This window comes from Pantherophis guttatus, chromosome 4 (genome assembly GCF_059756535.1).
Source record: "Pantherophis guttatus breed Tessera chromosome 4, ASM5975653v1, whole genome shotgun sequence".
NCBI classification, from domain to species: Eukaryota; Metazoa; Chordata; class Lepidosauria; order Squamata; family Colubridae; genus Pantherophis; species Pantherophis guttatus.
The window spans coordinates 2772950-2790137 of record NC_142066.1 but is presented as its reverse complement, the minus strand read 5'-3'; the positions used below and the strand labels follow the sequence as shown (position 1 = coordinate 2790137).

General features: G+C 50.3%; 1 protein-coding gene across 4 annotated transcripts in view; it reads left to right on the top strand.

Annotated features, from left to right (window-relative positions):
* The first annotated feature begins 3857 nt into the window (after positions 1-3857).
* Positions 3858-17188, top strand: part of KCNAB3 (potassium voltage-gated channel subfamily A regulatory beta subunit 3) — a 41468-nt gene continuing 28137 nt past the window's right edge. For 2 of the 4 annotated variants that reach the window (XM_087891639.1, XM_087891638.1), the window contains exon 1: positions 14538-14933. In XM_087891639.1, coding sequence (XP_087747765.1) covers positions 14677-14933 — 257 coding nt within the window. In that variant the 5' untranslated portion in view covers positions 14538-14676. Of the gene's footprint in view, positions 4229-14537; positions 14934-17188 lie in introns of those variants that run through there. The other 2 variants (XM_034427070.3, XM_034427071.3) reach the window with 2 other exon arrangements.

Genomic DNA, 17188 nt, shown 5'->3' with positions numbered 1-17188 from the left:
CTTTTGATCTCGCGTCGGCCTATTTACCGTATTTATTTTGCCAGAAATGTCCGACACGCCAGGCCCCTCTTGCAAAGGAGATTATGCAAGGGTTACAGTAGCGGCCAAAATTGTGGAAACCTTTTGGGAAAAGTGTATTTTCTAAAACTAACTCGTAACACCACTTTTTGCTTTTTCGGAGTAGTACCCTAAAATTATACATCAATGGAAAGATAATTTAATCAAGAACATAGTATGATAACTTTTGTGAAGGATTTGCTATGAGAATAGCAGGTATGCATAAAGAAGAAAAGTGAAACATGTAGGAAAAAATGAGATCTACAAAAATGATCCCCATGTCAGTTAAGGCTTCGTTGGGTCACCTTTAGCATGAATGACGGCCTAACAACGTCTTCCCATGGAGGGAACCCAGTTTTTGAGTTCTGCAGCTGTTATGTGAAACCAAGATTGAATGATGGCTTCTATGAACTGGGTTTGATTGCCGAGTCGCGTCTGACTAACCAGTTTCTTGAGTCGGCTCCCTAGATTTTCAATTGGGTGAAGGTCTGGGCTCTTCCCAAGCCATTCCAGCCGCGGAATAGGATTATCTTGAAACTGCCCCCCAAAAAATGGTATTATTAGCCATCCAACCTCAAAAATACACTTTTCCCAAAAGGTTTCCACAATTTTGGCTACAACGGTAGGTTTAAAGCCACCCAGGTTGATTTACGACCACAATTGACACACACACACCCCAAATTTTTGTTGCTAAGCGAGACGCTTGTGAAGTGAGCTTTGCCCCGTTTTACGACCTGCCTTTGCTCCATTTTACAAACTTGCCATTTGTTAATTTGAATCAGTGCAGTTGATAAGTTAGCAACACGGCTGGGCGAAGTGAATCCGGCTTTCCCCGTGGACTTTGCTTTGTCAGGAGGTCGCAAAAGGGGATCACGGGACACTGCGACCCGTCGTAAGTATGAGTCAGTTGCCCAGCGTCTGAATTTTGATCAGGGGATGCCGCAACGGTCGTAAGCGTGAAAAATGGTCATAAGTCATTTTTTTCAGTGCCGTCGTAACAATAGAATAGAATAGATTAGAATATAGAAAATAGAATAGAACAGAAAAGAATAAAAAAGAATAGAATAGAATAGAATAGAATAGAATAGAATAGAATAGAATAGAATAGAATAGAGCTGGAAGGGATCTTGGAGGTCATCTAGTCCAACCCGGTTGTTTAAGCAGGAAGCCCTCTACCATTTCAGACAAATGATGGTCCAGTCTCTTCTTAAAAACCTCCAGTGTTGGAGCTCCCACAACTTCTGGTGGCAAGCTGTTCCACTGACTTAATTGTTCCACTGATTAATTGAATATCGTCATCGTTCCCCCCTTGGATCTGAGCCTCTCTACACGTTATTACTCACCCCCTTTTCCTCTTCCTCCCTGCTGCACCCCCTCCGATCTCCCCCAAATGGACCTGGTTGGGGGGGGGAGCATTCGGCCAAGAGCCAGGGGAAGGGGGGGTCTCTGCTCCCACCGGGAAGTATTAAATTTTCCACAATCCCCCATTTTAATTCCTCTTAAAAGCTCCAAATGGGAAGAGCGACATCTGCGAACATTCGGCCGACAGTTTTGAGTTGAAATCTATACTTATAGAGTCAAAGAGCACAAGAGGTTTCCCCCAAAGCCCCTTTGCGTCTGCAGAACAGTACGGGTAACTCCTCGACTTACGACCACAATTGAGCCCACCATTTCTTGTGCTTGAGTGAGTTTTGCCCCCATTTTACACCCTTTCATGCCACCGTCGTTAAGTGAATCCCCTGCAGTTGATATGTTTGTCACCCGGTTGTTAAGGGAATCTGGCTTCCCCCATTGCTGTTGCTTGTCCAAAGGGGGGGATCACGTGACCTTGGGACCCAACAACGGTCGTAAGTATGAAGCGATTGCACAAGCCTCTGAATTTTGATCACATGACCATCGGGACGCTGCAAAGGTCGTAAGTATGAAAAATGGTCATAAGTCCCTTTGTTCGGTGCCGTTGTAACTTTGAAAGGTCACTAAGTGAACTGTTGTAAGTCGACTACCTGTATCTGTATACAAGTAGTCCTTGACTTAACAACCATAACTGAGCCTGGAACGATGGTCCTAAGTCTTTGCAGTCGTTAAGCAGGTCACCGGGGGGGCTGTGCCGCCTGATTTTACAGCCTTGTGTGAGGTGTTAAGCAAACGCGAGGGGTCATTAAGCAAATCCATGGGCATTTTTGCTGGAAAGCAGAAGGAAATACACACACATACACACACAAAAAACCCCATCGAAATTGTGGTTACAATAGAGTGGTGTGGTGGCCTAGAGGTGTAGCTTTTGCCTCACAATCAGGAGGTTGTGAGTTCAATCCCAGGTAGAGGCAGCTATTTCTCTCTCTGGGCACAATGAGAATATATCTGCTGAACAAAACTCCGCACTGGCAACAAGAAGGGCATCCGGCCAGTAAACACTCAGCTAGCTCCATTCAGTTGCCCAGACTCTACCCTGCAAGGAATTATCGGGTCGTTAAAAGAGGAGGAGGATCAAAATTGTGATTACGTGGCTGTGGGATGCTGCAAAGACATCCAGAAAGACAAACAGCTTGCCAGGCATCCAAACAGCCGTTGTGTGACCGTGCGGCTGAGGGTTGTGGCTGTCAGAACATCAAAATCATGTCAGAGACAGTCTTCCGCTTCCGTCGCTCAGCAATCAGTCCTTAAGCAAGGACTACCGGCTGTTGCTTAAGCAAAGGCCACTTTATCTCCTGCGATCCTGCATAAATCTCTTGGCAGTCCTCGACTTACAACAGTTCATTTAGTGACCGTTCGAAGTTACCCCGGCACTGAAAAAAAAGCGACTTGGGACCGTTTTTCGCACTTAACGACCGTTGCAGCATTCCCCAGCGTCGCGTGAACAAACTGGCAACTGACTCGTATTTATGACACCATGCAGCATCCCGGGGGTGGGAGTCACACGATCTTTTTTTGCGACCTCCTGACGAGCCAAGGCCATGGGGAAGCCCGATTCATTGAACCGTGTTCAGAGGTGGTATTCAGCCGGTTCGGAACAGTTCGCCGGAACCGATTGTGGAAATCGCAAGTGGGCCCGGCCACCTTCCGTGGCTCTATGCCATCCTATTTAGGCATGTTTTTGAGGCCGGGTGCAAAGGCAGGCGCGTGTGTGAACTGGGTAAGCGTGCACAGACGTAGCGAACTGGTAGTAACAATCTGCAACCCACAACTGACTGTGTTACTAACTTAATAAGTGCGGCGATTCACTTAACCCACCGTGGCAAGGAAGGTCGTAAAACGGGGCCCAAAGTCGCTTCGCCGCTGTCTCACTTAACCCCCCTCAAAAAAAAATGTGGGGCTCCATGGTCGTTCTAAATCGAGGCGATTTCGAGAAGAGCAGCCGGTGTGTCCAAAAGGCGAGATCCTTTTGCCCCTCGGACATAGCTGCTTTCAAAAGCCGGCTGGGAATCCCACCCCCAATGCAGAGTTTGCTTGGAGAGCAAAGGCCGGCCCGTTCCTCACTTTTCCCGTGGAAAAAAACGGGGCGCTCCAATCGCGTCATCGGACCCCCTTTTCTGACTGAGTGAAAAAAGACCGTGTCCCCCCAAAACTCCGCGGAAATTATTCACCCACCCAAGAAAAAGGGATTAGGCACCAGCCGGCGATCAAAAGGCTGCGAGCCCGGGGGAGGGAAAGGCGAGGACCCAATGGAAAACACCAGCACAGAGACCACACTCAACAGCTGCTAGCCCTACAAATCCCCCACGTGTTCCCCCACCCCCACCCCACCCTGCAGATTGGGGGGGGGAACGACACAGCCCAGAAAAGCCACTCTGTGATTTTTCCGCACAGGCTGCTGTCCTCCGCAAGTACCGATTTTCCCCCCCTTCCGCCTCCCACCCATGTTTGCTAGTTCTTCGCGTGGGGGTCCGGCCCCCATGAGTCGGGGGTCTACCGGAGTCGGGAGCAAATTCAGCCTGGAGGAACTCTACGGCCTGAACAAGAAGAGCAAGACGCGCGGGGGAGACGGCGGCCAGCGGCGAAGCCCCAAGAGACAGGGGGTCCCTCTGGGCTCGGATGGGGAGGCCCTGAATTCTCTCCAGAGAGCGGAGGCCACCAGGTGTTGCCTGGAGAAACGGCGGATGGAGAGCTACCTCATGGAGGCCGGGATGACGGTGGAGGAAGCCGAGAGGAGCCAGAGCAGCATGAGACACAGGTAGGATGGGTGAGGGGGGGGTCATTTAGAGTTGGGGTACCCCGGAGAGTGAGTTGCATTGGCCTAGATTTTTTTTTCGCAGAATCCTAAAGTTGGAAGGGAGCTTAGAGGTCTTCTAGTCCAACCCCCCCAGCTTTATGGCATCCCCCTTCGAAAGTTAGCGTGGAAAAACGGGGAAAAGAAAGAAGGAATTTTGCTTCTTTTCCCCCCCTTTTTCCGTCCATGCGATATTCGTTCTCTGTAGGGACCAGATTTCCCGGCTGGGGTGGAGAGACACCGGAGTCCAGCCACATGGGTAAACGAGTGGTCCGTGCCCTCTCTCGGAGACCTCACCCTTCCGCTGTAGTGCCAGTGGATTTCCCCTGCTCAGAATGGGGAGGTGCGGAGGTCACTCGAATGGAAAATCAAAAGGTAGCCCAGACCTGACTGGCTGGGAGCGATGGGAACTGTAGTTCAACTCACTGGAAGACGCCAACCGGGAGAAAGACCGAAGGAGATCTAAGGAGGCCCCCCAAAAATGATGGTTCTTTGGCTGAGGGTCTTACAGAGACAGAGAGAGAGAAAGAGAGATCATTGAATCATAGGGCTGGAAAGCACCTTGGAGGTCTTCTAGTCCAACCCTTTGGGCTCCAAAGCTGGAGTCTTTATAGCATCCTGGACAAATGATAGTTAGATGGTATATAGAGATGAGAGAGGGACATGATAGATAGATGAAAGGGAGGGAGAGAGAGGGAGGGAGGGAGAGGGAGATAGATCGATACTAGTAGATAATAGAAGGATGGATGGATGGATGGATAGATAGATAGATAGATAGATAGATAGATAGATAGATAGATAGATAGATAGATAGATACTGGTAGGTAGATGGATGGGTGGGGGGGAGGGAGGGAGGGATGATGGATGGATGGAGAGAGAGATGGACAGATGGACAGACAGACAGATAGATATATTGGAGAGAGAGAGAGGTAGAGATAGACAGATAGATAGATAGATAGATAGACAGACAGACAGAAATAGCGAAAGAGACAGATAGATAGATAGATAGATAGATAGATAGATAGATAGATAGATAGATAGATAGATGATAGATATAGAGAGACAGATAGATAGATAGATAGACAGACATAAGAGAGAGAGACAGAGATAGATAGACAGAGACAGACAGAAAGAGAGATAGATAGATAGACAGACAAATAGAGAAAGAGAGAGACAGATAGATATATAGACAGAGATAGAGAGAGACAGAGATAGATAGACATAAGAGAGAGAGAGACAGAGATAGACAGACAGATAGATAGATAGACAGACAGACGAGAGAGAGACACACAGAGAGACAGAGATAGATAGATAGATAGACAAATAGAGAGAGAGAGATATAGACAGAGAGAGAGAGACAGACACAGACAGACAGACAGACAGACAGACAGACAGACAGATAGATAGATAGATAGATAGATAGATAGATAGATAGATAGATAGATAGATAGATACTGGTAGGTGGATGGATGGGTGGGTGGGGGAGGGAGGGATGATGGATGGATGGAGAGAGAGATGGACAGACGGACAGAGAGACATAGATATATTGGAGAGAGAGATAGGTAGATAGAGATAGACAGACAGACAGACAGACAGACAGAGACAGAAATAGAGAAAGAGAGACAGATAGACAGAGATAGAAAGACAGAGATAGACAGACAGACGAGAGAGAGACACAGAGAGACAGAGATAGATAGATAGATAGATAGATAGATAGATAGATAGATAGATAGACAGACAAATAGAGAAAGAGAGAGAGAGAGATAGACAGAGAGAGACAGACAGACAGACAGATAGATAGATAGATAGATAGATAGATAGATAGATAGATAGATAGATAGATACTGGTAGGTGGATGGGTGGGTGGGTGGGTGGGGGAGGGAGGGATGATGGATGGATGGAGAGAGAGATGGACAGACGGACAGAGAGACATAGATATATTGGAGAGAGAGATAGGTAGATAGAGATAGACAGACAGACAGACAGACAGAGACAGAAATAGAGAAAGAGAGACAGACAGAGACAGAAATAGAGAAAGAGAGACAGACAGAGACAGAAATAGAGAAAGAGAGACAGACAGAGACAGAAATAGAGAAAGAGAGACAGATAGACAGAGATAGACAGAGATAGATAGACATAAGAGAGAGAGACAGAGATAGATAGAGACAGAGAGAGAGAGAGAGAGACAGATAAGACAGACAGACAGATGGAAATCAGAATTATTAGGAGAGAGGGAGAAAAGAAAAGCAAGGGATAGAGAGGAAGAAGAAAAAGATTGGCTGCCCACTCCCTTCACTGCCCTTGGAGTGCCCTGAAGTGCAGAGTGAAATTGCTCTCTCAACTCCGACTACCCATTTCTATAAAAACAACCGACGGAGTCAGCAAAACCCAAAGATTGCGTGTGTGGTTTCCCCCCCCCCCCCGTCTCGAGCACAAAGTCCATCAGCGGTTTCCAAGCAGAACATAATTCCGGCGTCCATCTAGGCTGGCGGTTGGCTAGGAAGGTAGTTGGCCTTTTCCCCCCGGGTGCGATTCCTTCCTTCCTTCCTTCCACCCAAATCCCAACATTGTGGATTTTGTGCCCAACTTTGGTGTTGCTTCTCTTTCGTGAACGAACCCGTTCCGGCTGCTGGTTTTGGATCTCGTGCAAGGATGGCAGATGTTTGGGTGAACACGTGACGGGGTTTGCTGCCAAGGATCAGTTCCTAAAAAACAAAAAAATCTGATGTTGGGGAATGCACCGATTCTAAGGGGCCAATGCAGCCAATGCATGGCTGGCTGGGGGATTCTGGGAGTTGAAGCCCATCCAGCTTCAAGTTGCGAAGGTTTAAATCCATCCTTGGCTACAGAAGCTCCTCCTGGTTTCCCTGTCCTCTCAACTTTAGCCACTTGAATGAAGATGGATGGACTTCAACTCCCAGAATTCCCCAGGCCCCCCCCTCTCTCTCTCTCTCTCTCTTTGCTTTTTCTTCCTTTTTCTTCCTCCCTTCTTTCTTTCTCTTTCTCCTTTTTTTGCTTTTTGTTTCTGTTTCTCCTTTTTCCTTTTTTCTTCCTTCTTTCCCTCTTTCTTTCTTTTTCTTTCTCTCTCTTTCTTTCTCTTCCTTCCTTCCTTCCTTTCCATCTATCTTTTCTTTCTCTTTCTGCTTTTTTCTTTTTCTTTTTTCTTTTTTCTCTCTTTCTTTTTCTTTCTTTTTTCTTCCTTTTTTCTCTTTCCCTTCCTTCCTTTTTTCTTTTTCTTTCTTCTTTCTTTTTTCTCTCTTTCTCTTTTTGCTTCTTCTTTTTCTTTCTCCTTTCTTTCTTTCTCCTTTCTTTCTTTCTTTCTCTTTCTCCTTTTTGCTTTTTCTTTGTTTCTTTGACCTTTTTTCTTTTCTTCCTTCTTTCCCTTTCTTTCTCTTTTTCTCTTTCTTCCTTCTTTCCTTCCTTCCTTCCTTTCCATCTATCTTTTCTTTCTCTCTCTTTTTCTCCTTTTTTCTTTTTCTTTTTCTTTTTTCTTTTTCTCTCTCTCTCTCCCTTCCTTCCTTCCTTTTTTCTTTCTTTCTTTCTCCTTTTTCTTTCTTTTTTTCTTGCAACTAAAAGAATTACATGTTCATTTTTTTAAAAAAAAAAAGAAGAAGAAGATGATTGTAGGTATTTATTTGCAATGCTGACCACATTTCCCAATGAATCCTTCCGTTCCGCCCGCTCCAGTCAGAGCTGAAGAAGCTTCTTGGGTGAGAAGCGAAATGTCTTCGAAGAAAAAACCCAGAAAAGCCAATTGCCTCTTGAAAAAAAAAAAAGAAAGAACTTTTGGGACCACCGTGACTAGGAGGACTGGGAAATCTCCAAAGACATTTCCCAATGAAAGTCTACACTGAGAGGGACTCAGATCTCAAATTAAAAAAGGGGGAAGTGGGGGAAATTTGAAGAGGGGAAGAGAAACAAGGAAAGGAATCAGCAAGTAATATATTTTGAGAAGGCAAAGAAGCCTTGGAAAGCTCAGCATTCACCTGGAAACTATTAATTTGGATAACAACATTTCCAACCGAATGTAGCAGCAGGCTCATATTGAAATAAATGGATGCTGTTATTCGTTTAACCTTGAAGAGTTATTTCTGAAGATAACAATTGGAGAAATTGCAGTAAAGCTCAGGAGGAAATTAAAACATCCATAAACAGAAGAGGGCCGGATTAGAAAACTGTTCAGAAAAGAAGCTTAGAAGAAATAAGTCATGACAATTCACACAACGAATCAGAGGACCAGGTGAATTTAGTAGCAACGGGGACCGCAAAGGCCTTTTTTTAAATAGTTCAGATTCATTCAAGGGTTTGCCAGATACAATCCAACATTCTCTAAAGCCAAACCAAGTTTCCTTTCAAACCACGATGCTGTTAGGTCTGTAAAAAGGACTTGGCTAGGCTAGGAACCGAAGTCGCCTTCGGAAGTTCATCCCTGGAGGCTTTCGAGAAGAGACCGGACGGCCCACGGTCAGAAATGGTGTGTAGGGTCTGCTAGATGACCTCCGAGGTCCCTTCCAACTGTGTTAATCTGTAAAACCTGCATTGCAAAATAGGCCAGCTTGCTAAAAAAAAAAAAAAAAACCCTACAGATTTGGAGAGGAGAACCTGAAGCCTAAGAAAATTGGGGGGTCGTGCCCACCCCTGGAGGATTTCAGGCGGGGAAAATAATACAGGTACCGCTCGGCTTAACGACCGCAAACGGGGGCCGGGATTTCCGTCGCGAAGCAAGGACTTGTTACGCGAGTCACGCCCGATTTCACCACCCTCTGGGCCAAAAGTTGTTATGCAAAATCCCTGCAGCCGTTAAGCGAAGCGGGCAGTCGTTAAACAAAACCGATGTCCCCCGTCCCCACCCGTTGAGTTTGCTTGTCCGAATCCGGCTTGGGGGAAAAAAAATCGCAAACGGCGATCCCGGGACCTCAGGAGGCCTTGATACGTGCCATTTGCCAAGCGCTTGATTGGACGACGGGATGTGGCAACGGTCGTAAGCACGAGGAGAACCGGTTGCAAATCATCTTTTTCGGTTAAAACGAATGGTTGTTAAGTCGTGGACGATCCGTAGGAGCTAGGAAGATGGGGAGGCCCGCTAGAGATAGATTGCATCCTCTAATCTTGGAGGGAGAGGTACAGATACAGATTAACAAAGTTGGAAGGGACCTTGGAGGTCATCTAGTCCAACCCCCACCCCGATCCAGGCAGGAGACCCTACACCATTTCTGACAAGATGGCAGTCCGGTCTCTTCTTGAGAGCCTCCAGGGATGAAGCTCCCACAACTTCCGAAGGCGACTTCGGTTCCATCGGTTGGTGGTTCTCACTGTCAGAAAATTCCTCCTTATTTCTAGATTGAATCTCTCCTTGATCAGCTTCAATCCATGATTCCTTGTCTGGCTTTTGGGTGCTTTGGAAAATAGCTTGACCCCCTTCCTCCTCTCTGGGGCAGCCCCTCAAATATTGGAAGATGCTCTCCTGTCTCCCCTGGTCCTTCTCTTCACTAGACTAGCCAGGCCCAGTTCCTGCAACCGTTCGTCGTATGTTTTATCCTCCAGTCCCCTAATTGTCTTTCTTACTCTTCTCTGCCCTCTTTCTAGAGTCTCCACATCTTTTTTTAGAGCGTGGTGGCCAAAACTGGATGCAGTACTCTAGGTGTGGTCTTACTAAGGCTTTGTAGAGTGGTATTAGTACCTCCCTTGATCTCGATTGTATCCCTCGGTTAATGCAATTTAGGATTGCATTGTCCAGATTCAGGCTACGGCTGTGCTACTATATATATTCGCCGGCTGGGGAATTCTGGGAATTGAAGTCCCCCCACCCCTCTTGGCAAGGTTGACCCACACAGGCCTCGCGTGCGAACAGCGTTGTTGCTTCACACATGTGTCTTGACAGCCGCGTGTGCTCCCAATCCGAACGGGCTTGGCGACACCCAAACGGTCCGCCCGATCATCCGGATTTGTCCATCCGTCAACCTGCGATCCGAGTGCCACGCTTTTTGAGGAGTGGGAAAAGGCAGGCCACCGTCCAGGCTGGCCGGCTGGGGTGGAGGGTGGGGGGAATTCGCACCGTCGTCCTTCTCCAGTTGAATCCCCAAAACCTCAGGAAAGAAGCTTAAACCGGACAGATTAAAAAAAAAAACCGGAAGGCCGGCTCCCATTTGGAAAGCCGGAATGAATTAATCTCCCGCGGACGGCTTGGCCTCAATTCATTCATTCCCATTCATGTGCAAGGAAGGAAGCTTCGGGGAGGGAGGGGTTGAGGGGATGAGGGACATACACCAGGGAGAGCCGGGGTCGAGCCGGTCCCCAAAGTGGGGGGGTCGTTGATTGAAATTCGGGGTGTCCGGGGCACAAGCGGCCATCGGTGGCCATTTCACACGGCCATCGATGGAGAATCGAGACCGTTCGAAAGAAGAGATTGGACAGCCATTTGTCTGAAACGGTTTCGTGCCAGAGCAGAGGGTTGGACTAGAAGATCTTTTAAGGTCCCTTCCCATTCTGTTATTTTGTTAGTCTAACAAAGAGAATGACTAGGGGGGGGACATGACAGCAGAGTTCCAATATTTGAGGGGCTGCCCCAAAGAAGATTTGGGGGGTCAGCCTATTCTCCAAAGCACCGGAAGGCAGGACAAGAAGCAACGGATGGAAACTGATCAAGGAGTAGAAGCAACCTGGAATGAAGGAGAAAACTTCCTAATAGGGACGACAATTAACCAGTGGAACAGCTTGCCACCAGAAATCGTGCGTGTTGCATCACTGGAGGTTTTTAAGAAGAGGCTGGACAATCACTTGTCTGAGATTGTATGGGTTCTGCCTGAACAGGGGGCTGGACTAGAAGACCTCCAAGGCCCCTTCCAACTCTGATATTCTATTCTATTCTATTCTATTCCATTCCATTCCATTCCATTCTCTTCAGATCCGGCCTCTGTTCTTTTCATGCCATTTTGAGGTGGGGGGAAAAAAGGAATGGGATGGGGGGACTTCTGGCAGGCGCTGTTTCCCATCCTCCTTAAGGGCCCGTTTTCAAATTTGCTTTCCCGAAGAACCGAAATGGATTAGGGGCTGATTAGGCCACCCGGAGACCCCCCGCGTGCCATTTTCGTTTCCGAAAGCCGAACGCCTTCAGACGGAGCAGAATTATTTCCAGACGAGTGATTAACCGGAGTCATTTATTTTCACGAGGAGAAAAGTTTAATTCCCGCTTTAGCTGTCCCCGAGGAGCCGTTGCTCCGTTTGCAAAGCTTAATCAAGGTGGCTAATGGAGCTTCTTCGACTCTCTCTTTTTCCCGCTGAGTTGTGACCGGGGAACAGCGCTCCCTTTGGGGCCAAAGCAAACGGTGCCGTGGGGCGAGGAAAAGGGCCCCGTTGAGTCTGGGTTTTAAGCAGGCGCTATGTCACCGGTGGAGTCGCAAGATTGGATTTATTCGGATTTTATTTCTATCCCGACTTTTATTACTTTTCCCCAATGAATCAAGGCAGGCGGACGTAAGACAGTAATTCCTCCTCCTATTTTCCCCATAACGACAACCCGGTGAGGTGGGCTGGGCTGAGAGAGAAAGAGAGAGAGAGGGACTAGCCCAAAGTCACCCAGATGGCTTCCATGTCTAAGGCGGGACTAGAACTCACTGTCGCCTGGTGATTGTCACAAAGTCATCCAGCCATTTTTTGTGCCTGTAGTGGGACTAGAACTCACTGTCGCCTGGTGATTGGCCCAAAGTCACCCAGCCATTTTTTGTGCCTATTTTGGGACTAGAACTCACTGTCGCCTGGTGATTGGCCCAAAGTCACCCAGGCATTTATTGTGCCTATTTTGGGACTAGAACTCACTGTCACTTAGTGATTGGCCCAAAGTCACTCAGCCATTTTTTCTGCCTATAGTGGGACTAGAACTCACTGATGCCTGGTGATTGGCCCAAAGTCACCCAGCCATTTTTTGTGCCTATTTTGGGACTAGAACTCACTGTCGCCTGGTGATTGGCCCAAAGTCACCCAGGCATTTATTGTGCCTATTTTGGGACTAGAACTCACTGTCGCCTGGTGATTGGCCCAAAGTCACCCAGGCATTTTTTGTGCCTATAGTGGGACTAGAACTCACTGTCGCCTGGTGATTGTCCCAAAGTCACCCAGCCATTTTTTGTGCCTGTAGTGGGACTAGAACTCACTGTCGCCTGGTGATTGGCCCAAAGTCACCCAGCCATTTTTTGTGCCTATAGTGGGACTAGAACTCACTGTCGCCTGGTGATTCACCCAAAGTCACCCAGATGGTTTTCATGTCTAAGGCGGAACTGGAACTCACTGTCACCTGGTGATTGGCCCAAAATCACACAGCCATTTTTTGTGCCTATAGTGGGACTAGAACTCACAGTCTCCCAGTTTGTAGCATACTGCCTTAACCATTAGACCAAACTCGCTCTGGAATGCTAGAATTCACTTGGCCTAACCTAGGGGGGAGGGGGAAGGGGGGCTTCCCAATCTCTTACATTACAATACCGACCCACCAGATGGTGGGCAGCACCAGATGTTGTCGGGCTAGAAAAGTAATAGACCTGAAGGATTATTACCAGTAGTCCTCGACTTATGACCACAATTGAGCCCAACATTTCTCTGATTAAGGGAGAAATTTCTTAAGTGAGATTTGCCCCATTTTACAAACTTTCCTGCCGTCGTCGTTAAGTGAATAACCGCAGTCGATAAGTTAGTCACACGGTTGTTAAAAGAATTGGGCTCTCCCCCCTTGACTTTGTCGGAAAGTCGCAAAAGCGGATCACGGGATCTTGGGACACAGCAGCGGTCATAAATACGATCCGGTAGCGATGGAGGCGAGTGGTTCGGAGAACCGGTAGCAAAAATCCCTCCCCACCCCCATGCCCAGCTGAGCCGCGCAATCATCAGAGGCTTTTTTATTATTATTTTTAAAAGCATTTTTTCTACAACCTCTTTGGTCGAAAAAATGCTTTTAAAAGTAAAAACAAAAAAAGCCTCTGCAGATCAGGCAAGTCAGCTGGGATCGTCAGAGGCTTTGAAAAAAAAGAAAAGCCTCTGCCGATCAGGCAAGTTAGCTGGGATCGTCAGAGGCTTTTAAAAGCATTTTTTTACAACCTCTTCAGCTACGAGGTTATAAAAAAAATAGTTTTAAAAGTTAAAAAAAAAAGTTGGCCACACCCACTCAGTCATATTACCCCCCCCACACACACACCAAGCCACACCCACAGAACCGGTAGTAGCAAATTTTACATTTCACCACTGCCAAGGTCTCTTCCAACTCTGTTGTTCTATATTCTATTTCCGAGCAACCGAGTTTCGGGCTGAAAATGGAACAGGTAAAGCTTTCCCTATTCACCTGTATTGCAAGGCTCCAGTCTCTGGGCAGCCCCTAACTTCCCCCTCGACCAGGTGGGTCTGACCCCCTTCCCCGCCAAACTGCCCTTCTTAGGGGGTGGGGGGAATCTGGAAACCCCCCCCCCAAACACCCTGCCCTTCCCTGCCAAGGGCGCCCTCTGCAGTTTGAAGAGAGGGAGGAACTCAGGATTCGGGGGATATGGGGGGGAATCACCCCCGTTTCCTTGGGGTGGGAGGAGGGGGGCCTGGATGGAGACCCCCCCCCCATTTTTTCACTGAGCAGAGAGGGTGCAGCCCTTCCCATCCGCCGCCAACAGAGGGCAGCGCAGGCTCGCGATTCTAATCCTGCGCTTAGAGCCGCCGCCCCCTCCCCTTCATCCTCCCCCCCTCCCGCACTTCATTATCCTTATTCCCCCATCCCCAAGAAACGCCTGTCCCCCCCACCCCACTCCTCCCTTCCCCTCCCCATCCCTTCCCCAATGTGCGTAACTCGCAATCCTTTCTTTCCCATGGAAAGAGAGGGGGAGGAGCCTGTGTGTGTCCCCCCCCCTCCTCTTTTTTTTGGGGGGTGGGGGTTCCCGCAGCTGTTCTCCCCCTGCGCCCCCCACCCTCCTTTCTCCAGGTCCTGGGATTGCCCCTCCATCCATCCATCCATCCATCCAAAGCCCTTGAAAGTCTTGATGTGTCGGTCATCCCTGCTGCGGCTCCGCAGGTTCTGCTCCGTGCAAGCGATGGAGATTTGGTCCATCGGTCGGGGGGTCTCTTGAGTCGTCGCAGCATCTGCTGGCCCGGATCAGACCCCTCCGGTCGTTCTCCCACCCCCACCCCCATCTCCCACCCCCAGCTTGTCTTGTCTTTCCCCCTCCCCCCCCACTGTGGGCGGAGCCGGGATGCAAATGAGGCTGGTCGGAGGCGCAGCGCGGGCGGGGAGGGGGGGCGCCCGGCATCCCGAAGCGCGCGCGGCGGCTGCCAGGGCTCCGTCCCGTGGCGCCCCGCCGGCAGCCTGCCAGAGCCCCGAGCCGGGTTAGCTTGCCCTGCTTGGACGCTCCTTCCACGGCTCCGGAGCGACCTTCCCGGAGCCAGCCATGCAAATCTCCATCGCTTGCACGGAGCAGAACCTGCGGAGCCGCAGCAGCGATGACCGACTCTGCGGGGGCGGCGGGCGGGCGGGGACGGCGGCGGGGGGCGGGGGTCCCGGCCAGGGGAACAACGGTGCTTTCCAGCCCCCGGCCAAGGGGTCCCGGCTGGCGGGGGTCGGCCGGACGGCCGGGCAGACCCTACCCCACCAGCTCGCCTTCCTCCTGCGGGAATCCACCGGGCGAGCCACTGGCATGAACTATCGGTAAGCGGGCTTCTCGGGTTGCGGGGGAAGGAATCATCTCTCCCAAGGGGTTGCCGGACTACAAAGCCCATCGGCCGCGCAGGATTTGGCCAGCGGCCGGTGACGCTGAAGGCTTGGAGTCTGTGCTTGGGAGGAGGGGCTCATTACGGTGGGGGGGAGGGTCGAGCTGTAATGAGCCCACCCCTCCCCAAGGGATGCCGGACTACAAAGCCCATCGGCCGCGCAGGATTTGGCCAGCGGCCGGTGACGCTGAAGGTTTGGAGTCTGTGCTTGGGGGGGGCTCATTACGGTGGAGGGGAGGGTCGAGCTGTAATGAGCCCACCCCTCCCCAAGAGATGCCGGACTACAAAGTCCATCGGCCGCGCAGGATTTGACCAGCGGCTGGTGACGCTGAAGGTTTGGAGTCTGTGCTTGTGGGGGGGCTCATTAGGGTGGGGGGGAGGGTCGAGCTGTAATGAGCCCACCCCTCCCCAAGGGATGCCGGACTACAAAGCCCATCGTCCACGCAGGATTTGACCAGTGGCCGGTGATGCTGAAGGTTTGGCGTCTGCGCTTGGGGGAGGGGGGCTGAGGGTTGTTTAGGGCGGGGGGGAGGAAGGATCGCCCTGGGGAACACCCCTCCCCAAGGGGATACAGGACTACAAAGCCCATTGGCCGCAACAACTTGACGAGCGGCCAGTGATGCTGAAGGTTGGAGTCTGTGCTTGTGAGGGACGGGGTGGTGGTGGTGCTGATTAGGGTGGGCGGGAAACACCCCCCTCCCCAAGGGGATGCCGGACTACATATCCCATCGGCCGTACAGGACTAGCCGAGCTGGCCGGTGGTGCTGAACATTGCACGGATTAAGGTGGATTAAGGTGCAGGGGGAGGCAGGAGCAGATTGCAGGTAAGAAAATTGATCTGGGCGGGATGGGGGGAGAGAAATGAGGGTGGGGGGGTGGGAGTGTGCCGAAGGGTCCCTCCCTCCCTCCCCAAGGGGATGCCGGACTACAGATCCCATCGGCCGCTGAGTGCCTGCCAAACTGACAGTCTATATAATCAGCCTCTTAAGGAGGGGAAGGGAGCCGCGTTGCGCCAGTCCCCAGGGATGCCCGACTACAAATCCCATCAGCCACACAGTCTGAAGATTACAGTCTAAAGGGTTTTTTTTGGGGGGGGGTCCCATTGGCTGCTGGGACGGAGGTAGGCAGGGAGATGAGTTGCGGTGTGTTGCGTTCCAGGCCACTGGATTTCTGGGACACTTTGACAGTAGGGAAAGGCCGGGGGGGGGTTGTGTGTCCCCCTCCTTGCCAGAGAGTGGGGGGGACGAGGAAGGAAAATCGTGCCAAGCCCCCCACCACCAAAAAACCCCCACATTCCTCCCCGATTGCCCCCCAATCTTTCCGTTTCCAAAAAACCCATTCCGACCTCCTGCTTCATTAAAGTTAGATGCGGGGAATTTTTGAACCTGAAAGTTAATTGTCTCGTTCCAAGAAGGCAAAGGGGAAAAAAAAAATTGGGGTTCTTGCAGATGGGGGGCACGGGAGGGTGGGGGGAAGAATGATCCAAGACTTTGGGGTTCCCCTGTAAAAAGAGAAGGGGCTGTGAGTGGTGGAAAAAAAACCCTACACATTCCCCTAAAGAGATGTGACTTGGACAGCCGGTGGGAAAAAAACCCCACTTTCTCCCACCTGGCTCAGGTGTGAAATCCAGATGTGCTGGATTGCCGCTCTCCCCTGCCCTGTGCAAGAGGTAGCAAAATGTGTGTGTAAAAGAGTCCCAAGTTTGCTCCACTAGTAGGCCCCCAGATTTCCACTGCGTGCCCCAAAGAATATTTTATAACGGAAGCTTTGCGGGCTGCAAAACTCCTGCCTTTGTGGCGAGATTGTGTCCTTGTGGTGTTGTGTTGTGTTTGCAAGAGGTGCAAATGGGGTGAGGAAGAGGAGGAGGAGGAGAGGCGCTTGGCATGCAGGGGGGGGGGAAGAGGAGGGGTAGTGATGGGCACCTCTGAAAGGATTAAGAGGCAGGTGGCATCGTGCCAAGAGAACAGAAGGTAAAGGTCCCAACGGGAATCAGGCTTGGGGTTGGGGGGGGGGCTGGCCGACTGTGGGGCTGGCCACCAGCCCATCTGGGAGATCCAACTCCCTCGTGTCGTGCCCCCCCCCACCACAAATCAGATCCGTTGTCGGGAATCCAGCTAGCTTCCAAACCCACCATCCCAATTTGATCCTCATCGCTGCTAGGGTGCATCGGTTCCGGGAAGGCGGCCAGGCGGG